Source organism: Diaporthe amygdali (assembly GCF_026229845.1).
Source record: "Diaporthe amygdali strain CAA958 chromosome Unknown NODE_28_length_639089_cov_64_968398, whole genome shotgun sequence".
Taxonomy (NCBI): domain Eukaryota; kingdom Fungi; phylum Ascomycota; class Sordariomycetes; order Diaporthales; family Diaporthaceae; genus Diaporthe; species Diaporthe amygdali.
Genome location: NW_026517048.1, coordinates 344,501 through 370,066, shown reverse-complemented (window position 1 = coordinate 370,066; position 25,566 = coordinate 344,501). Strand labels below are relative to the sequence as shown.

Below are 25,566 nucleotides of genomic sequence, written 5' to 3'. Positions count from 1 at the left end.
TCTAAGGACAAATTCTTTGGGACAAGTTCGTCCCAGAGTCCAGCGTCAGGATGAAGCGAGCTCCCTGTCTTGATTGGTGTAGCTGAACTAGGCTCGGTGCAACCACATCTATCACGGTCGCAGAAACCCTGCTGGAATAGCGTCAACGGAAGGATACGGTGGCTGGCTGGAGTCCACTTTCGACAAGTTGCAGTCAGCGACTTATGCACCTTGAGTACCTGTGGAAATGATGAGGAGAAAAGATCTACACGTGTTTGACGCCCGAGCCGACAAGGAAACCATGACTTCTGTCACACAAATGAAGAGCTGCAGCAAAATACTACTTACCTAGCCGCCAAACACGTCATTTACGTGCATGGACAGAGTGAACTCCGCCTCGAGTTTTCTGTAACTCTACCTCGGTATCGCTCGTGATCAGGCGAGTCGCTTCAACGTGCAAACACCCATTTCATTTACATGGCAAGAACACGGAAGATCAGCGTGTGGTACCATCATCCCTCGGCAACATGTGCAGCCATTTTTTTTCGCATTGCAAGACCCGAAAGAGCAGGAGCATCTGGGGATGACGTATTCGCGAAAGGGGTTTTACGGCTAGGCAGACTTTCAACCTCTTAAACTTGCTATAGTTCACTATATCTGCCTTGCGTCTCGGCCGGCTGCCCATTCACCGCGTTTTCTGGTTGAGCGTTTAACCGTACGCAAGTAGTATGATAATAGTAGTAATAGCGCCTACGTCAGTAAAGTCTAGCACGTGTCTATGTACTATTTTGACAGATAATAACAATGAGCAGGGGTTCTGTATTATTAGTCCGAGCGGCATAAACTTACTCCCTGCGGATCATCCCGTCCCATGTTCTGGATAGGACTAGATTTCCGGACAAACAAGTCCAATTGAGATGAATTTACCAATAGTGTGATATAAACTGAGTGTCAGCTGAATATATTCTGCGCGGAATGTAACTCAAATGCAGCTCAGATATATCATACAAGGTCCGGGTATCGAAAAATAAACAACAACCTCGCATGAGCTAACTAACGGAGTATACTGCACATTGCCAAATCAGTGGCCGCTTATGGAAGATGTAGACACAGAGTGAAATATATGTCTTGTGTCACCTAGGTTCAAACCTCCTCTCTAAGTCCTGTACACATGTATACTCTTTCGTGCCGCAGCAAATGCTTCAATATGACGGCGGCACGACTTATCATCGCACTGTTGCTATCCTTTGGAGCCTGTGTCCCTGTTTCGGACAACGCAAAGAGACAAGATGCCGCATTTGACTATGTCATCGTGGGCGGAGGCACAGCAGGCCTTACACTTGCGGCCAGGCTTTCTGAGGACCCGTCTACCTCAGTTGCTGTCATCGAGGCCGGCACTTATTACTCAATCACAGATCCTTTGCTAGCTTCGACTCCAGCAGGCGACACAGTAAGCCCCAAACAGTTGAATGTGAGGTTTTTGAACTAACTGAGAAACAATCAAAAAGCTTTTTGCCGGGAGTTCTCCCACTGACACGAACCCGCTTGTAGACTGGGACTTCGTCACTACACCTCAGACAGGCGCAAATAATCGCCCGATTCGCTACCCACGGGGTAAATGCCTAGGAGGCAGGTAAGCAGCCTATGTAGTCCATTGGGGTGCATTGTCGCACGTGCTGTGCTTCCCGGCTGATTGATTGATGCAGCTCAGCCCTCAACTTCATGATTTATCAACGTCCAGACACTGGCTCTATGCAACTCTGGGCTGACGCAGTCGGAGATCAAAGCTACACCTTCGAGAACATGTTACCTTACTACAAGAAGAGCGTGCAATTCACGCCACCTGATACGAACCTGAGAGATCCCAATGCAACGGCCCAGTATGATGCCAGCGCGTTCGATTCAACTGGTGGACCTCTGCGGGTGTCCTATGCCAACTACGCACAGCCATTCTCCAGCTATCTCCAGCCGGCAATGGAAGAGATTGGAATCGCCGCAGCCAAGGACTTCAACAGCGGGGCTGTTATGGGCGCACAGTATTGCAGCTCGACCATTAATCCTGATAACGAAAATCGGGACTCGTCCCAGACCTCATTTCTCAGCGCGGCAGAGTCGAGGCCGAATCTTCAGATTTATCACTCAACTAAGGCGAGCAAGGTCCTCTTTGATGGGAATAAGGCTGCCACAGGCGTGTTGCTCGATTCCAACTTGACGCTCTCGGCCAACAAAGAGGTCATTCTCTCGGCAGGGGCATTTCAAACTCCTCAGCTCCTGATGCTCTCAGGGATTGGGCCTGCCGAGACGCTTGAGAGATTCGACATTCCCGTTCTTGCTGACCGGCCCGGTGTGGGACAGAACTTGACAGACCACATCTTCTTTGGGCCATCGTACCGCGTCAACGTGCAAACGCTCACGTACCTCGCCAACAACCTTCTGTACGTCACTGAGCAGTACGCAACAGCATTTCTTCCTTTCAAAGAGGGCCCTCTTACCAATCCCGTCTGCGACTTCCTCGGGTGGGAGAAGGCACCGCGAGCGGCCATCACTCCCAGCGCAGCCACAGCGCTGGGCCAGCTGCCCGACTCGTGGCCCGAGATCGAGTACCTGACAGCGCCAGGCTACGTCGGGGCCTTCACCAACCTCTTCCTCACCCAGCCCAACGACGGCTACCAGTACGCTACGATCCTCGCCGCCCTGGTCGCGCCGCAGTCCCGCGGGACAGTGACCCTCTCCTCGAGCGACGTGAACGACCTGCCTGTAGTGGACCCAGCCTGGCTGACGGACCCGACGGACCAGTCCGTCGCGGTGGCGGCGTACAAGCGCACGAGACAGGCCTTCGCATCCGACGCGATGCAGCCCGTCCTCGCTGATGCCACCGAGTACTTCCCCGGCCCTTCGGTGCAGAGCGACGAGCAGATTCTCAACACGGTGCGCGATACCCTCATGACGGTGTACCATGCGAGTTGCACCGCTCGCATGGGCACCGCCGACGACCCGACGGCCGTGGTGGACAGCAGCGCCAGGGTCATCGGCGTGCAGCGGCTGCGGGTCGTGGATGCGAGCAGCTTTGCGCTGCTGCCTCCAGGTCATCCTCAGAGTACCGTGTATGCTTTTGCCGAGAAGATCGCCGATGAAATCAAGGCTGGGAGGTAGAGGCCGGAACGACGATGGGACACAGGGATTCTGCAAGCGGTGTAACTGAGCCCATCGAGAATGATCTACCAGTGACAATGAGTGTAGGAGGGAAGGCGACTGTCTGCGTACATACAAGAACCTACGAGTATTTACTAAGCACATGTGTACATACATACCCTCATCACCTTCACCAATCTGCTCACGAAAGCCCAAATAAGTTGTTGCAATTTACATTCCTCCGACGTGGGCGAAGGGAATCGAATGAAAACCCTCGTCAAACTTACATGTACGTATAGCTTCTCTTATGGCAACGAGTTGGCAGCCAATCGCAATGCTTCGCACATCTCAGTAGCAATGGTAATAATTGGACACGGCTCCAAAACTAACTGTTTACAGGTCCTCTTCCTCTTGATTTGTAGGCGAGGACGTGCCGAACACCCAGCTGCAGGATGGCAATATATCAATTGCTTACAGAACACAATCAGTCTAGATTGTCTGACAGCTCAGAGTGCTTAGAGATGCTTATAGTAGTGATCCGAGTCCTATAAATACTTGCCAGTAATGGACTCCTGAATATATACTGAGAGATTCTTTAGCGAAGTTTCGCATTCTGGCAGTCATTTGAAATATTCAGAGTTGGGAGTTCTTTGCCACATGTCACCTTCCACACCCACGAGGACGATGGCAGCCACAGTGTCAATCATTGTCAAGATAGGGCTCGCAGGCTGATCAATACGGATTGGGAAAAGTATCGGCTCTGCAGTTTCAGGGGAATACCTGTCCCAGACCGGTTAGCTTATGACCTAGCAGTCTTACCTGCGTGGCCTATCATTACATGCACTGAAAAGGGGGTCGGCGCCTGACAAAGTGAATACGCCTACTCCAAGGCAGACACGCTTGAGCCCTGTATGTCGCTTTTCTATTCGTTTGGCCCCTCTGCGCCAGCCTGGGATCTTCGCAAGGAAGCAGCTGTGATTTTTCCATCAAGGCCTCCGCGAAGAAGTTCGACGATAGTTCCTAGGAATCGTAGCACCCAAGATCCCACAGTCGAAGCAAATCCTTAACATCCTGCCCCGGTCATGCGGCTAATTCACACCCGGACGCTTGAGCTCTTGGAGTTCTCCGGCGACAAGATACCCGAGGAATACGCCATCCTGTCTCACACATGGGAAGATGAGGAGGTCACTTTTCAAGACTGGCAGGATCTGAGTGTTGCCAAGAAGAAGAAAGGCTTCTTCAAAATCGACAAGGCATGCAAACAGGCTCAAGCGCATGGTTTGAATTACCTCTGGGTCGACACAAATTGCATTGATAAGAGTAGCTCAGCAGAACTGAGCGAGGCGGTCAACTCCATGTTCAGCTGGTATCAAGAGGCTACCACTTGTTATGCATTTCTATCCGACGTTAAACCAATGCCTCGAGAGTGCGAAAGCGTGACAGAGGACTATGTAAAGCATTTCTGCGAAAGCAAGTGGTTTACTCGCGGTTGGACGCTTCAGGAGCTTTTGGCTCCTTTCGCGATAACTTTCTTCTCTCTGGACTGGTCGGAAATAGCCTCTCGCTCAACAATGGCACAGGCCATTTCTGAGACAACCCGAATCGATACGGAATACCTCCAAGGGAATCGGCGGTATAAGAAGGCGAGTATAGCACAAAAGATGTCTTGGGTATCCAGAAGAGTTACTACAAGAGTCGAAGACATGGCATACTGCATGTTGGGTATCTTCGAAATCAATATGCCATTACTCTACGGGGAAGGAACTAAGTCGTTCACAAGACTACAGGAGGAGATTATTCGGCACTCGAACGATCAGACTATATTCTGTTGGACCTGGGTTGACCTGGTGCCTCCCGGATGGGCCAGTTTGCTCGCTCCTTGTCCACAAGCATTCAGGTACTCAGCAAACTATGTCAGCGTCGATTCCAGAATCATCAACAAAGTCACATTCAAGATGACCAACGCCGGTCTTTCGATTGTTCTTCCAGTCGCCCAAACCTGGTCCTACTATCTCGGGATCTTGAATGCTAAGCTTCACTATCATCCCACTGATTATACTTCTCGCCTAGCCTGCGTGCCACTCCAGGGATATCTAGACACGGACCGGATGGGAAGGAGAGGCGCTATGCAAAGAATCCCATTTCCTCCAGGACCGGTATCTGTCTATCCTCCGTGGGTCTTGTGCCAATCGCAGTTATACGTGAGGTCCAACCCATCTCCCGGACCTTTTTTGTCTACTGCCTCGTCTTGCACACCTTCGAGACGCAATCAGTATTCCTTTTTGCTTGTCTTTGACAGCGCTGAGGATCTACTTGATGACAAGACTCGGTCTTCTGGAGTCATGAAATCGAGAATGTTTAATGGTATTTGCCTTATGGAATCAGCGAGGGACATTATTGGCATCAATGTTTTCCCTCCTGACGCTTTCAATCGCAGAAAGAGCTTAATAACGTTCAACAGGATGTCATCCCACTCTGGAGCCTTAATAAAACTCGGGATGAAAGAACAGACACGTGTATTATTTATCGGAGTAAGCTTTCGCTCCCATCGGACATTCCGATGCTGCGGCATTGTCCCTAGGTCCGTTGTAAACGCAACACCGCCTGGACCTGAGCTCCTCGATAGACAACTAAATGTTATGAGGGCTAAGGATAAGGATTGCGAGGTCAGCTGGGGGGATGGAATCGGAATCACCATGGGTGAGGCAGTCCATGGCAATTCTGGCATGATCTGTGTAACTCATATAACTTGCGACCGGGGGAATGTTGGGCTAAACAGATTCGAACGGGGGAATGTCGACCTGAACAGATTGTGAGATTAATCAAACCGTGATTGGATTTCGGGTGGCAATAGTGACGCCAATCTAGATATCGTTGTAGCAGTTGGGCGAGTAGACGCCCTATTAGTAACTGGTTAAAAGACCATTAGTGGAATGACTGTCCTGGATATATCAACGATGCGGTAACAGGGACACATGGAAACAAACAATCCAGTCCTCGTTGAAGTCTTGTAGTTCTCGGCCATGTTCAATTGATTGTCGCACTAGACTACCAATAGAGTTAGTTGGCGTAGTGGAGCCCCACTGGTGCTGAAGGCTTCAATGCATATAATCATGGATAGAAGTGGTGTGATGTAATACCATGACCGCATAAGGGTGACCGAGTCCTGCCGTCCACCTCAAGAGAATCACAAAGCTGCTCCCCAAGCTTTTGACTGGCTGATTCGCAATCCCACGTAATCGTCGCCCATGAGTCCTCCATTGACGGCTATAATAAGGGGCCTTTGCCTCCTGTGCCTACCGTAGGTGTTCCTTCTCTTAGCGCCGCAACAACTCATCTACCTAGATCCCTAGCTCTCATTTTCAATTGTCTTGCAGTGCCTTGCAAAATCATACGATATCGTGCAGCCGAGTACCTCAAACTTCATTGTGGCTTGTAGTAGTGCGCAGATTGCTGGGCATCATTCAAGGTTCATTATCTTCAACAGAAAATTTCACTTGCTCTCTGAGATTTTGCTTACCAATTGAAGCCGCATCAGCTCCAGCCCCATCCTCAAGTTTGAAACAAGTTTGTCTTTGTCTTGGATAGACAGCGTTTCTTAAGTGTTCACTTTGATTCGAAAATTCATGGCTCGATCACTGAAGGAACAGGCTCAATTGCTCTCTGAGTGGCTTCAGAAATGCAACCAACTCCACGGCAACAAGTGCCACGTCTCGACACCAATTGCAGAGAGGTCTCCACAACACATTCCCGACTGGGTCATTGACACTGAGCAAAGCTGCATCGTGCCGGGCAAGGCGGTCAACAAATATGCAGCCCTCAGCTATGTCTGGAGCTCTCCTGTGGATTCCAGCAATCTAACGGCCACGCATAGGTTGTTGCTTCGGCGGGAGACCCTCAAGGATCTTAAAAAACCAGGGTTTCTATCATCATATTCCGTGTCGAAACAGCTTCCCATGGTCGTCCGGGATTCCATGACTCTCGTACTCCAGTCTGGGACGCGATACCTCTGGGTCGACTGTCTTTGTGTCATACAGCACGACGAATCTACAACCGACAAGATGGCCTTCCTACCTGAAATATACTCCGGAGCCTTTTTCACCATCATAGCAGCCTCAGAAGCCAATGGATTGCGTGGCTCTATCGTAGATGTGCAGAGCCCCGCGCAGAGAATCAGCTTGAACACTCTCCACGACGAGCTGCTTGCATCACACTGGGCTTCCAGGGGATGGACTTTCCAGGAACACATTCTCTCCAAGAGATCGATCATATTCCTTGACGAAAAACTGTTTTGGGACTGTTCTGTTGCGTGGGACTCGCGTCAGATGAGTTTAGAGGTTAGAGCCCCGCGCAAAGGTCAAGCACCCACGCCAATCCTGAACAAGATTCACAAGTACCGAGAACTGTCACGGCAGCTCGCGTCCCTTTCCTCTCCTGACTTAAATCTCTACATAGAGATGGTATGCCGATATAACCATCGCGATCTCACATACGAACAAGACGCCCTTCCGGCCTTTTCCGGCGTGCTCGATGCTCTCACTCGGGGTTTCCACGATGGTTTCATCAGCGGACTGCCATCGCTCTTCCTCGACTCCGCCCTTCTTTGGCAGCCTCTCTCGAGGGCGAAAAGAAGAGTGGCGACTCCTTTCGTTCAAAATCTGGCACCACCATCGCCTCTACCGTCATGGTCTTGGGTTGGATGGCAGTGCGTGCTTGATCCGGCGAGCCTGAAAGGCTGCCTGAACTACGAGGCTCACGTTTCTTCCGATGATGACTCGTCTAGCGAACCAATATCTCGGAGAACCATCAACCTTGTCCAGTGGCAAACCATGGATAATCCTTTTCGGGGAGGAAGACCAGTAGTGTGGTTTCGCCAGGCTTCACGAGACGGAATCTACTACCGCTACCCATCACCTATGGCCGATATCTTGTCGGTCAAGGCCCGTTCAGAGAGCATTCCTTTCCTCTCATGCACTACGACAACGGCCGAACTTCGCATACGTCGAGTCCTCTGGCCCTGTGCCAGAATCAAGCCACGTCAGTATGAATCGGCCACTTCCGTTTCAGTCTTTGATACATTTCTCTACAAGAATGATCCGGAAGTGGACACCTGTTGCCCCGTGATCACCCTCGAAGACGGCAAGGGCAGATGGGCCGGCGTGATGAGAGTGATGGACGACATTCCAGAGCTCGCTGCCACGCAATTCATCGACATCGTAGCGATTTCCCGTGGCGATTGTAGCTACTTCGACGCTGCCTCAACGTATGAGGCAACGATTGATAGAATGGGGTGCTACAGATTTAAAAGTTCGAATGGCGACCATTTCTATTTCGATTCCTCTACTAGCACTCAAGCTGACAAAACTCCTGAGACATCGTCGTGGCCTCTGCCATGCTCTCCTGTAGTCACCGAGAACAGACAATCTGGGCGAGACCAGGGACCCCTATTTCCCATCGACGGTTGCGGGACGCATTCGGGCTACGGAAAAGAGCTACCAGAGAATTGGCGTTACAAGTTCTATGACTTCTACAATGTGCTCTGGGTCCAAACTATAAACGGTATCATGTATAGGAAGGCAGCGGGGCGTGTGTCAAAGGACATTTGGGAGACAAGTTGCGGGCCACCCCGGAAAATTGTGCTAGGTTAGTTACTTGACCATGGCTAATTGCTCCACGTTGTACCGAGAGTATATACTGGCATATTGTCTGGAGCTGCTGTCTATGCAGCTGTTTAGAAACAATTCCACCCACATTGGGAAGCACAGCCTTGTAGAAGGCTGTTGACAGTTCGCCACAACCGCAAATCATTGACTCCTGTGAGCTACCTCGGTCGGGAAAATGCCAGATTGAAAGTCACTACGAGGATGCCGGATGACTCACCGGGCTACACGTATCACCATCCCAGGACGCACCCACAGGCAGTGCCTAACTCAGCCTCACCAAAAGAGTTCGTTTCTAATAAATATCAGAAATCTTCTCTTCATAAACCAAATACAAAGCGTTCAAGATGATTGGAACATTTCATCGACGTACACTCATCATACCGACACAAAAGCACGCCCAGAACATCAACATCTCTGATTCCAAACTTCTGCACTTTGAACTGTGAAATAATCACCATGGTGTTAACCAGAGACCAGATGATGGCTCGTTTGAAGCTTGCTCACATAAAAGCTCCTAAATGTAGAGCAGAAACGCTAGGTGCGTCGCCAAGTTATCTGGCAACGTTCACAAGCAGCCCCAAGGTGTCACGACCATGCCCTCGCTGATGATAGTATTGACACAGCGCTGTACGGGCCGTCCAAAGGGGTCTCTCCTGCTGAGGCTATGGATTTCCTTGAGAGACTTGAAGGGCCTAGCAACCCACTTCCAGCTGCTACCACAACTACAGCACTGCCTACGACCAAAAGCCGATTGTAGGCGCATGAGGGCTTGAAAGCTAAAGGATGATTCTCTGAATAGCAGTGCAATCAAAGGATCGAAGAGAGACATGTTTAAAGAACGGTTAGATCTAGTTAAGCTGTCTTCATGACCAGCAAATTAGATTGCTCTGGTTGCTGGGCAGGCAGGCCAAGGCGATGCGTAAAAGCGCGACTCTTTGGCTTGAAGACAAGAATCAAAGGCGGCTACCGAAAACTCCCTGTTTTCAAGTATTTTCTATTAAAATTTAAAACAGTCTACATATGTAGGTCACAACATTAGCTTTAGCCTTGTTATGGTTGACGCGTGATCGCAAGTAAATCCTCTGCGATGGTCGATGTCGAAACCCTAGCAAATAATGAGTGGAACAAAACGAGTACATACAATTATTGTTATTATTATTTTTTCGAGAAAAAAGAAGAAAAGACCGCCGATGGCATTCGCAAATTGGGCGTAACAATGCAAATTTTGGGGAATCTGGGCGTGTCTGTTTGTTACTGGTGATGAAGAGGACATTAAGCTGCGCAGGTGGGCCAGGCATAGAACAAAAAGCAACATGTTACGAAGATTATGCAGGATGGTCAAGAGAAGCCTATCCCGGAGGATTACGCGGTCGTAAGGCATGGTATAAGATCTTCATACCCAATGACTTGGGGATCTGACCATGTTTTTGCTGATGACCACCGTTGTAACTCAGATCGTATTGCCTTGTCACTGTTGCGGCTTCGACGACGACATCTGGACTTCGGGGTAGTTTCCTACGCTGCTGTCAGCTGCCGCGCCGAAGCTCTGTTTTCAGCACTGTCTGAGATCATCGCCAAATCCATGAGGCTGACTCACGTCGCAGAGGCGGCGTTCCGTACTTCTACGCTACATCGATTTCAATTGGAAGCCCCAAAGATGGTAGCGTAATTACTTCAAGAGGCGGTGGATGGCTCCCCTTTTGAGGACACCAGAACTCCGGGTCGGCTAGCAGATAGTGACCATTTTGTTCATGCTACACGCAATGCGAATCACAGCCGGATAGTTGTCCAAAGACCTGTGGGTGACTGGGCGTTGAGGAAGGCAGTCAAGAAAGACCCCCAGGCGTTGGCGGGCGCCGCTTCATACCAAATTGATATTCTGTTGACTTATCGACAGCTCAAAAAATTCCCCATCCATGATTTTATGAACATACGCCTCTCCCACAACAACGAAATCGCCGTTTCCGACAGGGCGAAACACGAAAGGCACGTCTGCACCGGGCAGGATCCAGATCGAGTCACCCCGACACATTCCAAGAGGACCGAGCCCAACATACCCTCTCTCGGATCGGAACGGCCGCCTTTGCAAGAGTTTGTTGAAGGCTACATTGGCGTACTTGACTCCTTGACCAACATCACCGCCCACTCTCACAGCCTGGTACGCCCGATGAGTCTCCACAGACGCCCGGGCTGTTTCCCAGCTGTGCACGTATGCGCGATCCGCAATCGGAGTCCTCCATAGGGCATCATACACTTCCTCTGCCGTCTTGTAGACATCGTTGGGGCACGGGAGGAGAGTGTTGTCGAGATCGTGGAGCCAAGTGGAGAGCCGAACCACGCGTGCTGCGTCGTCCGCAGTGTCACCCCGTTCGGTGAAGGGCTGGCCCAGGTACCCGACATCGTCGACATAGAACCCTTCGAGGTTCATTTTTCCGTTTATTCTGAATGAATTTTCTAGTGTTTGGCTAGAGCCTCGTGCGGAAGAATATGGACAGTACCGCCATCCGCCTCGAGTAATAAAGATTGATGACGTGAACAACGGCTGTGGCAAATCCTTCGACGACCAGTCCGGTGCCCATGACGGCGTTGATGTTTGCAACGAAGGGGCGGCAACTTCGTTCTCAGAGCTGTGGCCGGCAAAGGACAGCATTCGAAGCCCGTAGTAAGTCAAACATGCTTGGCCAACTTCTGTCCGAACCGTCGCCCAGTCCTTAGTGTAATCGACCAAAATATGCGGGCTCTGGTGAGTGTCAATCAAGCTCAGGAGGGCATAAATGTAATCTTTTTTGTCCGAGGCCTGGAGCTGCGCCAGCGGCGCCATCCTAGAGAGCAGGTAAAAGAGCTGGAGGAGGGAGAGGTCGCGCCTCGTGAAGGCGACAGGCGTCACACGGTCCAACGCCCCTGTGAGCACGTCTGCGAGCGCTGAGCTATCCGGCTGGCCAGCGCCTACGAGGTTTAGGTAATCTCGCACACCACACAACACCCAGAAGCCCCGAAAGAAGGGGTACCATGGTATCCAATCCCGCCCGCAGCAGACGATGGCGTTCCGTGAAAGCACGGCTTCCTGGATGACCCAGACGCGCCGAAACCAAGGCCGCTGGTACAGAGAGGTAATAGCGCCCAATCGCGCCGAGTTTTCAAGTCGAAGGAAATCGATCACGTCATCGAGTTCTCTCTGGATGGCCTGCACTCTTGGGTCAGACGAGGTCTTGTTGAAGGAGACCGCGGACCATGAGCGAATACCAAACCGGATCGCCGACGCACTCAGTCCGCGCAGGGCTTCGAAGGCGAGGTCGCTATCCTCGCTGGCCGGGCCGAGCCAGAGAATGGTCTCCATGGCTGTCTCGTAGATATTGTTCATTTGAGAGACCTGGCGGTTTCTTTCTGCCTCGTTATGCTGGTCGATGCAAATGGCGTCGACCCAAAGGACCATGACATTCGGACCGCCTCCCCCATGATTTCGGTAGTTGGCAATAAGATGCCTCAAAGCGTACTCCAGATTCCTTGTCACTCGGACCCGTTGATCATCGAGCTTTATTTCGCACGTGATGCTCGGGTCTCCCCAGGTGTAGGATAACGCTGTATAGTGGGGCCTGTCTTGGAGGCTGACATGCTCTAGCTGGCAGGATACCAGTGTTCGGTGATCAGAATCCAAGGTCGATCCATTCTCATCAAATGGTAACAGATGTATGAGACGGATTTCCTGCTTATCCGATCTCAATGGTCGGTATCGGAAGCTCTCCGCTGGCATCTCGTCTGCAGACTCAAACATGAACATCCTAGGTGCACTCCGATTCAATTATGAAGCTTAGTTGACAAATCATGACTGGATGACAGGATATCCCAGGTGGGGCTTGTATTGTGGCTTGGAGCTGAGACATATCATTGGTCTAGAATCCAGGGAGGACCGAGATACCTTATGAGTGTGAAGTGTGGGGGCACTGATATGATTGGAGGAGCGTGGGCATGTCTTGCTTTTGTCATTGTTACAGCTCTGGGGTGACTACTTCGGTCGCTATACTATGGGAGTTGTGGCAGAGTGGCCAATCTTCTCTATTCAACATGAATGAATATGTATTTCTCTATTATATATCTGATATCTCGGCGGCTGTAAATGTAATCTTCCATGCTCCTAACCTCTCCCTTCTGAACCAGCTCCAGTCCACAGACCTCCTCAGCGAGTCAGTCTTTCCCTACTCTTTCTGTTAATCCATACATTTCTGGCGGGTAATGTATGTGACAGGTATCTGTAGCATACGCACACTAAGAAAGAAATACTGATTACTACAGTCCAGCACAAAATTACACCGATATTCCTAGGCGGCCAGCACGTGGCTTTGTTTACATCATCTGCATGAGTCTTAGCTATTCAGAATCACATGTCCGAAGAAGGGCTGAGAAGAAGGGAACGCACTATTTTATACTTGAGATACTAGGTTCTAGAGAAACGCACCTGCTCTCAGACTCCAGTTCTGATCGGGTGGACTTGAAGACTGTGATTGATTGAGCATCTTTTAACGTGTCAGGAGACGCGCGACCCAGAGATGCGCAGCCTTGAGATAATATCACCAATCAGCTTAAGAAGTTCCGAAGATCCTGTGCATCCGTGTAAGTAATTTATGCCCAACACTTTAGCTGACCACAAAGCACGCACCTGGACTTCCCTTTCCGTGGCTTTCCGTTCCTTGGCCTGGTCGCTGGCAAGGAGCAGGCTTATAAGCTTCTTTTTCCTGCTCTGAACTTGTCGTACATACTGAACCATATGTGTTAGCCAGAAATTCAACCTAGAAGAATGGTTGATGATGGTGTGCTCACTTGCTCGATCGATTCCTGCACCACCAAGCGTATGGTGACTACAGGGCGGGTCTGCCCAAGTCGGTGGATCCTCGCCAGGGCTTGTTCTTCTATTGTTGGATTCCAATGAGGCTCCATCAGGTATGCCCGAGTGGCCGCGGTTAAGTTGAGTCTAGTACAAATGTTAATATTGATCGATTCGCTTGTGATCAAAGCGACTTCAGTATTTCGCACCCGACAGCTCCACATTGAAGGGACATGAGTAGCACAGCTGGCCCTTTTGGGTCTGAGAACTCCTGAAGTATGCTCTTTCTCTGCTTGTTGGGAGTTTTCCCGTCAAATTGGACGCAGTGTATTCCTCCTTGAGCAAGAGCTGCATTGGCTAAGTCTAGGGTTGACGTCCAGGACGAGAAAACGACACTAATGAGATATTGTCAATAAACCCAGGCACATAATAGGTCTATCTATTGAGACAACGACAGTTCTGAGGATAGCTTGCAACTAACCACTTTGTGTCTGAATCCTGGTTTCGGACATCCTCAAGAAGAGCGCCTATCTTTGTTGGCCACTGCCTCTGTTTACCAGCACCGGCTTGCACTGATGTGCATTCCAAAGCTTTAAAGTCTGGCTCAGAGACTTTCTCAACGGATTCCGTCAAATCCAATAGGCATGAGGAGCACCAAGGCTGCGGCCCACGATCTCCACTGGCTTCGGGAATCAAGAATTCGGAATTCGAGATTGATATTCCGCAAGCTTTGCAAACCCCAATCAACGCGAGGATTTTGAGGCAATCGGAGGTCTCGATCCCTGATTCAAAGCCCTCAAGTACATTTGTCTGCCTGGATGACAAGTTTGGGGGCTTCAACGAATCTTGGAATTTGGATAATCTTTGACAGCCGAGGTTACACGCCATCCTCAGGGCGTTGATTTTGTTAAGAGCATTCTTATGTCCTCCAGCCGTAGCCTTCGAGTAAAGAAGATCATCCAGGCATTGAATCGTGGCTTGTGCTGACTGTTGGTATTTTGCTCTCTCCTGAGCGTCAAACTTGAGCAGAATCGTTGTGTCCGTCCGCTCTGGAAGAGCGATGATATCAGCAGAACGCCTCAACATTATATACTGGAGTAGCTTTTTCAGTCTTTTGATGGCATCTTCTCTATCTCCGATTGTCCATGGAGTGAATATATGCTTGTCGACAATGCTTCTGTCTGAGTACGGATAGACTTGAATAAAGTGAAAGAGGCTGAACATATCGGACAGACCATTCTGAACAGGTGTTCCAGTCACGGCCCACCTGCGCCCAGCTTTCAAAGCAACAGCTGCTTGTGCGGTCACGGAGTTAATGTCCTTGATATTATGTGCTTTCAATGATCAGCTTGCTCGTTATGACCTCTTCAGGAATAGAAGCAGTGATTACCTTCGTCGAGAATAACACGATGCCAGTGATTCATGAAGATAGCGGCTCGGTGTCCCTTTTCCTGCCACTCCCTAGCCAAAGTTGAATACGTAGATATCACAACGTCGTAGTGCCTCATCGAGTCCATAAATCTATGTCGATTGGGGCCATGATGGCAGTACCACGAGAGACAGCCGGGGAACGTGTGTCTGGTAGAGTTGTGTCAATGAAGGCTATCAAAGGCACAAAGATAACCTTGAGTTGACATACTTTTCAATCTCGAGCTCCCAATTAGCTAAGACTGGCCCTTGACAAGTAAGCATACACAGCTTGAGGTAATTTACAGAAGCCCAGTAGAGATAGTTCACTCACGCTGAGGAGGTACCACAATAAGAGTTGAACATTTCGTGAGTTCGCTGTCAGCAACGCATTGATCTTTGTCATTTGCAATAAGGGCAAGCATGCTCAGGGATTTGCCCAGGCCCATTTGGTCAGACAGGATTCCGCCACGGAACACTGCCGGTGGTGAGTACTGTTTGGAATTCACAATATTGTTGCAGTACCTGGGCATTGAAGTCAAATGAGTAGTCGGTCTTTATGCTTTTGAATGCCTCACTTACATAGTGGTCCCATTTCTGTCAGCCTCGGCCGTCCATATGTCACCTTCAGGCGTACCTAGCTGCCAGCCTTGTTCGCGGCGAGTCATGAAAGTGAGCCCTCTTTTTTGGTGACTGGGCATGATTCAGCTCATTTTCTTTGGGTTCATTTCTGGTAGTTCGAGCATGTATTCAAAGTCGGCGCACCTTTTCAAGCGGGTTCGAAGCAATGCAGACCCTTGAGTCTCAGGTAAGTTGTCCTCGGAAACAAATCTGTTAAGAAAATCTGCCGTCCCGAGGTCGCGACTGCTCTGAGCGTGAATCGAAGATTGCCATGTGGCCTTCAAGTGGCTCGTTCGCAATCCATCAATATTCTTGAATTTGTGAGGATTCCAATATATGACATCTTTCTCCGCGTGAATGGGGTCTTGGAGATATACCCCGATCATCTGCAAGGTGTCTCCGAGGTCTTCTGCAATCTCTCTACAACCGTAAATCGTCACCCACATAATGCCCGCAATACGCCTGGGCTCTGGTTCCGGAATCCAGTGAAGATCATACTCAAGTCCTTCATTCGCAAGGAGCTGTAACAGTTTGGCGTCATTACTTGCCAGGTTCCCATAGAAAGTTTCTTTCGAATGTCGATAGATCTGGCCCCCGGCCTCCGCATAGAGCTTTGTTTTGCCCTCAATGACCCGCAAATTCGTTACGTCAAAACTTGTGATCTGGGAAGCCAAAGATCAGTATCCAGTTCTCTCCCATTCTCATCACAAAATGCATGTCATGGAACGCACTGATCCGAAAGACACTGTTTCTGCAGATTGAGTACGGGCGTCTCTTGGCGTTCCGGGACTTGGGGATGAAGCCTCAGAATAGTCGCTCTCTGGATCTTTTAGGTTTTGAGCTGATAGGCCAGCTTTGCTGGCTGAGGTGGTGTCTTCACTAGCGGAGACAATAGAATCGTAAACATCAGTCTGACTCTGAAAAGAGGTATCGATGAAGTCGAGTTTGCCTCCAGGCACTTCTTGCATTACCCTACGTCTTTTTTTAGGGGGAGTACTGCTGTCCGTGGGTTCCATGGCAAGGTGGGAGAAACGGGGGAAAAAGAAGGAAATAAAATCACGTTGCTGGGATTCAGGTTACTGCCCAGCCATGGTATTGTGGTGATTGAAGTCAAGATGAGGTCTAACAGTCTTGGTAGCTGCCAGTTCGTCTAGGTAAAGGTGAGCCGAAGCTTCTCACGAAGATCGAAATCGTGACGAGGGAGCGCAGCGCCCATCTTGGAAAGGATGGGAAAACATATTGCTGAGAAGCGAGGTCTGCGCCACCTTGGGGGCGCCCTCAGACTGACGTGTCAGACGCACAAGTCTGCCCGTTCATGCACCGTAAGCACAACTAGCAGGGCACGCGCATGAGTGTCTACAACTTGTGGAGTAAAAATTGGGTCTTAAAAGGCTACATACACAGCTGGCGCCCTCCTTAGGCTAATTTGCCAGTATCTCCATTTCTGCCCCGGTTCAGGAGCGGAGCTGAAAACCTATGTCAGCGTGGTCAGTAGCCTAACGAGAAAAGTGAACGACCAGCACTGATTTGGTCGATTTTGCTCATATTGTATCCCATTCAGCCTCGTCAACTCTTCTAAACATTCCACTTTTCTTTTTCACGGTCTTTCGATGAACGTAGCTAGACTTGACAACTAGCTTATGTTAATATGGCCCAGACACTACTGGAAAGAGCATGCCAAAGGTTTCGTGACGAGCTCCCGCCTGAGGAAGATCACGAGATACAAGCGACATCCTGGCAACACGTTCAATCCGCTATCGTAGATATTGAAAGGCAACTTGCCGCTCGACAATGCCTGAGGAACCTGGATAGGCTTACCCCGTACTTGAAAGCAGTTGAGGGATATGGGACCGTGGTCGAGATATTCTGCAATTCTTCGCCATTTGTTCCTTATGTGTGGGCAAGTAATTTTCTGCGCGTTTTATCCTATTCATATGTTCAATACACTCACCTAGACATCCATAAAAGGGTCCGATCAAATTCATCCTCGTGGTAGGTTTCAGGTCACGGGTCCACCTCGTGAAAATCCAGAATCTAATAGCTATACAGGCAGTTAAGGAACAGACTCAGGCGCTGGACAAGCTGCTGTCTGCATATGCACAACTAGGTCACGCTTTGCCGCGCCTGACAAATCTTCAAGAAGCCTTTAAAGAGAATCACGCTCTTCAACAACTCTTCGTCTTCTTGTATGAGGACATTCTGGAGTTTCATCGAAGAGTCTACAAGCTCATCCGCAAACCAGGTACGCAAGTTTCATGTATACAAAGGGAGAAACATGGATTGTCACTAACTTAAATGCGAATGCAAAGCTTGGAAAATTTCCTTCGCGTCAGCCTGGGGCCGATTTGAGCACCGTTTTAGTGCTCTGATTGACAACATTACAAAAACAACTGACCTGATTGAAAAGGAAGTCACAACACACCACATACTGGATGCCAAAGAATGGAGGCAGAAATCACTTGATGAATCTGTTCGTCGTGAAGAGCAATGGCAGTCAGAGCAACTCCAGGTGATTCTGAATTGGCTTAAGGCCGGGGAAAACGACCAGGAGCTCAGACTCGAGTGGCTTAAAGAGCGTTGTAACGATGGGACCACGTCTTGGATTACCAAGAACACCAAGTTTCGCTCATGGCTTCAGCGAGAACGTGGGAAACAATTGTTGTGGATCTATGGGAAACCAGGCTCAGGTTAGTACCCTTTCAACCCCATTCCTACACCTCAACGGGCCATACATACTGACCCAACGATCAAGGCAAATCAGTTCTCGTATCGCAGATAATATCTTTCATTCGTTTGGATCAAAAGAAGCGGGTGTTGTTCTTCTTTTGCGACTACTGTACTCCAGCACACGATGTCTCTGCCCAGATTTTCAAGGCCTACTTAGCCCAGTCAATTCGCCAAGATGAAGACCTCGTGCCGTTCATCTACGATAACTATGCTGCTAAAGGACGTTCTCCGACGATCAGAGTTTTGAAAGAGATACTCGTCACAATCTTGAAAGAAATGGATTTTGTGCGTTTGATAGTGGACGGAGTCGACGAGGTACAATACACTGAACATCGAAGACTTTTGCAGGAAGTACACGCGGTCACGACGATGGCCGGTGTCTCATGCAAGCTTCTCATATCTAGCCAAGACCTGCCCAGCATCCGATCTTTCCTATCGGCAAGGAAACCACATCACCTATTCTTAGGTGATGAAAAAGAGGCGATCATCAAAGACATGGCTACTGTTGTTCACGCTTCATTAGGAAATCTGGGCGAGATGCTCGGAACTGCCCTCGATAATTCGGAGCGACTGTCCCTTCAAAAACGGATTTTGGAAAAGGCCGAAGGTCGAGAACTACCTATCTTTATCACCCTGGAAATCGTCGACTTTACTAATGCGCTGCTTTGTAGGCATGTTCCTTTGGCTGAATCTGGTTTTGAGCCTCCTCGAAACAGCAGGGAGTTTAGAGGAGTTGAGGTCAACTGTAGACGGCTTACCACGAGATCTGGAGGAGATGCAAGCAGACCCTTGGCTTACCCGGTTGGTTGCGTGCCATTTCACTGTGCTAATCAGCCATCTTGTTTTAGGTACGGCAAGCTTCTTGAAAGAATACAAAATAATTGTGTTGCGTCGAGAGGTGATTCCAAAGTTCGTCGTATATTTCAATGGATTCTGTTCGCGGACAAGAAGCAAGCCATCCGGAAGCGAGACGTCCTGCTGGGATCAAGTATCCACGAGGGGTCGGTCACACTTCAAAGAAACACCAAGCCATTCCCCAACTCCCTTGACATTTGCAAGCCACTGATCGAGGATGGTCCGGGCGGCTCTGTGTCTCTGATACACTCGACACTGGCAACGTGAGTATTCTTTTCATTACTGAAAATCCTAGCATGCGCTGACAAGCCCAGATTTCTTCTTGTCTCAAACAGATGGCCCTCTGTCTCCTCCTGCACATCACACCATGACATCGCCTTCGCTTGCGTGTCGCAACTGACGCAAACGCTGGATTTTGCTCGCGATAACATCCCATCAACCGAATTGACGGAGAAAGTTGGGCTTGGTCTTTTAGGCCTCCAAGAGTATGCTAATGAGTACTGGATATTCCACGTCTTACGTTATATTGAGGCCCAAGATGGGCCGCCTGACCAACGAAGTCCCCTGTTGACACAACTGCTGAACTTTGCAACAAAACCTACAAATGTAGCAAAGACTCAACCCAATACTCTTTCCGGGTTTTCTGAGCCAGCCAGCCCAGCAACAATTCAGGAAAGGATTCCTGACAAGTTGAAGGTTGTACCGGAAATTCACGGTCTGATCTGCCAAGTTTTGAACTTTCGACAAAAGTTTGATGCGAAGCAGGCTTCGGAAGGGCCAGGCAAGTCAAGACAGCGTGGCCGGTCAAGAGAGTGTGCTAATCGTAACAATTTGTGCATAGATATTCTGGCCACGGATTGGGATCCAACAGTCCTTTCCCGCGCAAACTGGAAATACAACATCGCCGTCAAGTCGCTTCTCCATGCTTCGAGTTGCGATGGCTTGTCCCCAGCAGAATTGCAAACTTTCCAGTCTGAGTTTAGGCGGACTGCCTTCATCTGCACAGTCAGAAACTGCGAGCGCTCGCGTTTCGGGTACCCGTCCGCGGTTGAGCTCGAAGATCACAAGACTCGACAGCACAATGCCGGTTTCAAGTGCTATCATCAAAACTGCCGCTACAACGACATCGGGTTCACCAGTTCGAAGAGGCTCCGTGCACACGAGATTAAATTTCACTTCAGAGATTTGCCGGAAATACCTAAGACGCTCAAACGAAAATACCCGGTCGACGGCTCTCCGAAAGACACCGGAGCGACCGAGGCCCCAGCTCCCGTGCCGCAAGGGCCAGGGGACCCTCCTGATGATTTTTTTGAGCAGTATTGCTTCGATTTCATGAATAGTACCCTATATACCCATGGCTGGCAGAGGGGCTTTTCAATCACGGAGCGCGTAAAAAAGGCTCAAGACCTGTGAGTTTCGCCCGTTGGTAATTTCCTTAGTTTATCTTGATTCTTTTTAAGCCCCTGATGATTAGCTAGATAGCTAGCTAGCCCTATTATCTCTGTACCAAATGAGTTCTATTTATATCATTGATCTTTTCTATACGTCCTGTTCAACCATTTTTTTAACATAGCTAATAATCCTCAACTCAGTATTGCAACTACTATTGTTGCGACGCCTGATCAACCACCGCAAAGACTCGCCGATCTTTCCCTTCAATTTGAGCAGAACGCTTTGAGGACATCGCCAGATAAGGTAAGCTATTTTGATCATAGCAAGTCCCTAACCCATCCCTCTTCCAAACCTTTCAGCAGGTATTGACTTTTGCAGACCACATATGAAAATAAAATGCATCGAAAGAGCGCAGAAATGCTTGCTGGACGCAAAGGTCAAGTGCCTCAGTATTGAAAGGTTGTAAATATATAGATAGTACAGGGGTAAATAATTATCAAAAAAATCAATAATGGTAATGGCTGCTCTTATAAGCCAAGAATGTCACTATTGTGACGGAAATAGGATCACAGAGAACCAAACAACGGTATGGTCTTCCCGGCGATAAAAAGCCGGTAGTGGGTTTGAGCCCCTACGGCGTCTTTTGTAACAGACGTGCCGGGCGTAGAGTCTCTGAGAGTGGGTGGATCATGATGAGCGAATGGTACATTCAAATGCACCGTATATAGAGTGGAAGCGACAAAGGCATGCATGCTGAGTACGATGAGAGTGGACGGTGTGTTGTTGCCGAGCGGCTCGATTGGGAGTGATCTTTCAACATGCCAAGCGACATCGCTAACGCACGTCAGACGGGCAGACTTTCCCCTCGCAACCTCTATAATGTAAACAAAATTGGCCATCCTCCCAGCCTTTTCCTATATTCTCCCCGCTTTCAACATCACCAATTGACATGAAACTGTGATCATATATGAAAATGCGTCAATCCGCTCAATTTGCGCTCTGCGCACTATACTCTGCTGTGGCGGCGAGTGAGTCGCAGAAGCCGCTCTTAGATGGCGATAAGAGCGTCGGAGGAAGCCCATTCACCGAGGAGTATGCGAAGCACGTCGGCGAGCTTCTGGAAGAGTGGCATGTGCCTGGTGTGGCGATCGGTATTGTTGACGGGGATGACATCTGGACTGAGGTAGGTTCTGACCTGTCTTACACGGACATCGTCCTTGGAACTTCAGGGTCGAGTAAGAAGCACTGTATCAGTCAAGAGCATGAGAACCGCCGCTATCCTCCATCGGCCCTGAAGATGAGGAAACAATCGGCAGTCTATATGCTGACACTCCCAGGGCTTTGGCATCGCAACCTACCCATCAACCCCAGTGACGTCCTCGACGCTGTTCTACTGCGCCAGCACAAGCAAGGCATTCACAGCCGCAGCCCTGAGTATCATGATCGACTCGGGCAACTACACGGCGCCCGCGGTCTACGGGCAGCAGCTGGCCTGGGACACGCCAGTGCACAACATCATCCCGGAGGACTTCGTGCTCACGGACGAGTGGGCCACGACGCACATCACCATCGAGGACGCCCTGAGCCACCGCACGGGGATGCCGCGGCACGACAAGGCGTCGACGCACCGCGTCGCCTCGCCCGACGGGGACGGCACGCGCACGGCGACGGTGCGCGACGGCGTGCGCTTCCTGCGCTACCTGCCGCTGAACGCGGCGCCGCGCACCAAGTGGCAGTACTGCAACCAGATGTACGTGGTGGCGACGCACGTGGTCGAGACGCTCACGGGCGGCCGCTGGCTGGGCGACGTGCTGCGCGAGTGGATCTGGGAGCCGCTGGGGATGCGCTCGACCTACTTCTCGCTGCCGGACGCGCTCGCCGCGCCGGAGCACTTCGCGGGCGGCTACGCGTGGGACGGCAAGGAGTTCGTCAGCGTGCCGTACATGCCCGTCGACGAGATCGGCGGCGCCGGGAGCGTCATCTCGAACGTGGACGACTACACCAAGTGGATTAGGAGCCTGCTGCGCGAAGACGGCCCCGTGCCTAAGAGCGGCCACGCGGCTATCAAGACGCCGCGCATGATCGTCAAGCACCTCTCTGCGCTCCCATCTGCGGAGGGCCCGTACGATGCGCCTGAAATGTATGCTCTGGGGTGGGAGCTTATGAGCTACAAGGGCCACCGGTTTTGGACACACGCCGGCGGGATGCACGCCTACGGGGCAGAAGTGTTCTTCTTCCCGGACCTCGACTTTGGCGTGGTCGCGTTGGGCAACACGGCGATGAGCTCCAACTATGTGGAACTGCTTCTTGTCTGGGAGCTTGTTGACGAGAAACTGGGTATTCCCCAGAGTGAGAGATTCAACTGGACTGCTGCGTAGGTCTTTCACGACGGCGTTGTGTGGGACAGGTCACTGACATTCATTGGCATAGTTTCAAGGGACAGGAGAATCGGACAGACATGAAGCTCGAACATGCCATCGACAAGTACTATCCAGACCGCCCTGAGCACAGCATTCCGCTCTCTCTGCCTATCGAGGGCTACACGGGTACTTATTATCACCCGGGCTACCTGAACTTCACTGTTGAACTGGCCGACCCCGGCAAGACAACTCGAGCCAAGGCCGCTCTCACGGCGACAAGGCCCTACGCAACCTGGCCGTCCTTCAACGAGTTCGAGCACGTGTCGGGCGAGTATTGGATGATATTCATGTATACGCGAAAATTGCCTATCGGCGTTGTCAACGAGTATGCGCCGGCACAGTTCCGCGTCGGTTCGGACGGGAAGGCCAACGCGCTGGGAATCACGTGGTTATCTATAGCAGAATCGGAGGAAGACAATGTGGAAGGCCTCGTATGGTTCGAAAGGATTGAATAGCGGTAGGAGTAGAAATAGTCGTAGTATCTGTGTCACTGTTCGTTCTGAATTAGCCTCAAGGCACAGTACAAAAAAGCTTTCAAGAAACGAGAAAAGATCTTGTGTGCAAAAATTCAGACTGTTGAGCTTGATATTGAATCAACATGGGTTTGACTTTCAGTTGGCCGTTCTTAATGGAAAGTTTCTTTCATCATTTTGCGAGTACGAGCGAGGAGATGTAATGAAAGCGAGCTTACCTTGACACAAAGGGGATTGTGCGATGCGTGGTCTGGTTGATTGATCCCCGAGAAGCCCTCGAGGTCGCCTTTGTTGGAGTAGACGGAGGGAGGGCTAGAGCTTGAAAATTTGGACCGTCGAGGTAAATATTGGAGAGACGAGTGGGGGGGACCGCGACTGATTACCTAAGTGACCTCCAGCCCCAACCCTGACAGCCATAATCGCCCGTCAGAGCTGGGGGGGGGGGGTTAAGGACGATTCTTCCAATTCAACATTGGAAGGAGTGATGAACCAACACACCGCATTTTCTCTGTTATCAGGTACTTCAGAAAATTTGACCCTTCGATGATGCTCCAACATTGATTTCACATCCGTCTCACTTCACTGAACTAGCAAAAGCCAGCACTGAATTAAGCAGTGAGAAGTAGAGATAATTAGATAAATCGCGACTTACACAGGACCAGACGTTCCGCGTTCGTGTTCGCTTGCGTGCACAAGTTCGATGGAATTCGGAAATTCCCATGCAACTTGTAACGCCCTCAGGAGCCCAGACACAGATCAATCTTTGAATAGCCATGTTCTTGAACAAAGGGGAGGCAGGCCATCATGTTCTCCCAGTGAGGTCCTTTCGGCTCGAGCGTTCAATCAACTCAATCATTGATGCCCAGTAATCTTCGAGCTCTCTGGTCATACCCTCCATGCTCTGACGTGACAGACTCGGCACGATTGGTTGGCTCCCCTTGAGCTGATGTTCGACGGAGATGGGTTCAACGCCCGTGGTGCCGCGTGGTTGGGAAGGCATGATCAGCTAGCTGTCTATTAACTCACTCGGTGTTTGATGAATAGGAATCGTGGAATTTCTCTAGGAAGTTTAGTAACTTCATCGAGTTGAAATGCTGGATAGTGCACTAAGCCCACATTGGCCAGGCAGAAGGATGCTGAGTCCTTGAAGTAGAAGGAGGTGTGAGACGGGAACGATGTGGGAGGTGGTGGGCGAAGAAGGCCCACACATTTGTATTAAACGCAGGAGGCAGCAGCAATGGCACGATCGCCGCCTAGATGTCTTGACTTGCGACGGTCTTCTGAAATATACAGGCGCTTTATATGAGCAAGAATCTGAGAGAAGAGAAATGGCTTGGTGGGTTGTGTGCTCATGTGGCTAGCACAGGTAGGTAAATTAAATTTGCAATTCCCAGACACTCTAAGAGGTTTTGCAGAATATTGCTAAAGCCAAGAGGCTCTGGTCTGACATCCTCTAAGTCAGTAAATGAACCTCAAAAGCCTCGAATATAAGAAGTTCACTTTCAGATCTGACTGAATAACAAGCACTGCTGGCAGTCAGATACACGAATAGTTGGCAAATCATCGCACTTCACTAGAGAGCTGCCAAGTTCTCTATTCGGATCGAGGCGAGCTGCTTGTGGCAATCATCTGAGAATATTATTTAGATAGTCTACCAACCAGATTATTACCTGATTTCGCATGGGAATCGCGTTGAATTTACAGGTTGTTACTTGTACAAGAACTACAAGAGCCAACATAGCGTTTACAAATAGGGTCACTTGCATGATTGTGTTAATCAGAGACATGCCAGGTGTTGGCTATCATTGAGTTCTCGTGCGTACAATACCGTAGCCATGAGGATGACCTCTAATGAAGATGTGTGACACTGCCTCTCAGTACGGAGTCAAGGACGTACACAAATGAGAGCGCCGATGACCACGCTCAGAGAAAGCCAAGCACTCCGCCCACATGATCACGCGGGCCATTCACACATATCCAGCACCATCACGGACAGACGCAGGCCACAGTCACTCAGTCCATGCCCATATATTCAATCACCCAACACCACCACCTCTATCAGAACTGACACGAGACGG

At 50.1% G+C, this 25,566-nt stretch overlaps 5 protein-coding genes across 5 annotated transcripts; all 5 read left to right on the top strand.

Annotated features, from left to right (window-relative positions):
• Positions 1 to 1,186: 1,186 nt before the first annotated feature.
• J7T55_014821 (GMC oxidoreductase) lies at positions 1,187 to 3,132 on the top strand (the record flags this gene model as incomplete). Its single annotated transcript, XM_053131801.1, has 3 exons — positions 1,187 to 1,429; positions 1,488 to 1,612; positions 1,686 to 3,132. The coding sequence occupies 3 exons, from the start codon at positions 1,187 to 1,189 to the stop codon at positions 3,130 to 3,132; spliced, it is 1,815 nt and encodes a 604-aa protein (XP_052990181.1).
• A 1,061-nt stretch (positions 3,133 to 4,193) lies between these two features.
• On the top strand, positions 4,194 to 5,407 carry J7T55_014820 (uncharacterized protein; the record flags this gene model as incomplete). Its single annotated transcript, XM_053131800.1, has 2 exons — positions 4,194 to 5,113; positions 5,182 to 5,407. 2 exons carry the CDS (start codon positions 4,194 to 4,196, stop codon positions 5,405 to 5,407), a joined length of 1,146 nt encoding a protein of 381 aa, XP_052990180.1.
• A 1,330-nt stretch (positions 5,408 to 6,737) lies between these two features.
• J7T55_014819 (uncharacterized protein) lies at positions 6,738 to 8,759 on the top strand (the record flags this gene model as incomplete). Its single annotated transcript, XM_053131797.1, has 1 exon — positions 6,738 to 8,759. The coding sequence occupies one exon, from the start codon at positions 6,738 to 6,740 to the stop codon at positions 8,757 to 8,759; it is 2,022 nt and encodes a 673-aa protein (XP_052990179.1).
• Positions 8,760 to 17,269: 8,510 nt separating this feature from the next.
• On the top strand, positions 17,270 to 20,984 carry J7T55_014817 (nacht domain-containing protein; the record flags this gene model as incomplete). The annotated part of the gene is made up of 9 exons (XM_053131796.1): positions 17,270 to 17,525; positions 17,675 to 17,863; positions 17,955 to 18,308; positions 18,374 to 18,955; positions 19,020 to 19,149; positions 19,197 to 19,466; positions 19,539 to 20,612; positions 20,796 to 20,898; positions 20,955 to 20,984. 9 exons carry the CDS (start codon positions 17,270 to 17,272, stop codon positions 20,982 to 20,984), a joined length of 2,988 nt encoding a protein of 995 aa, XP_052990178.1.
• Positions 20,985 to 21,568: 584 nt separating this feature from the next.
• J7T55_014816 (uncharacterized protein) lies at positions 21,569 to 23,470 on the top strand (the record flags this gene model as incomplete). The annotated part of the gene is made up of 3 exons (XM_053131795.1): positions 21,569 to 21,778; positions 21,933 to 22,969; positions 23,026 to 23,470. 3 exons carry the CDS (start codon positions 21,569 to 21,571, stop codon positions 23,468 to 23,470), a joined length of 1,692 nt encoding a protein of 563 aa, XP_052990177.1.
• Positions 23,471 to 25,566: the final 2,096 nt, after the last annotated feature.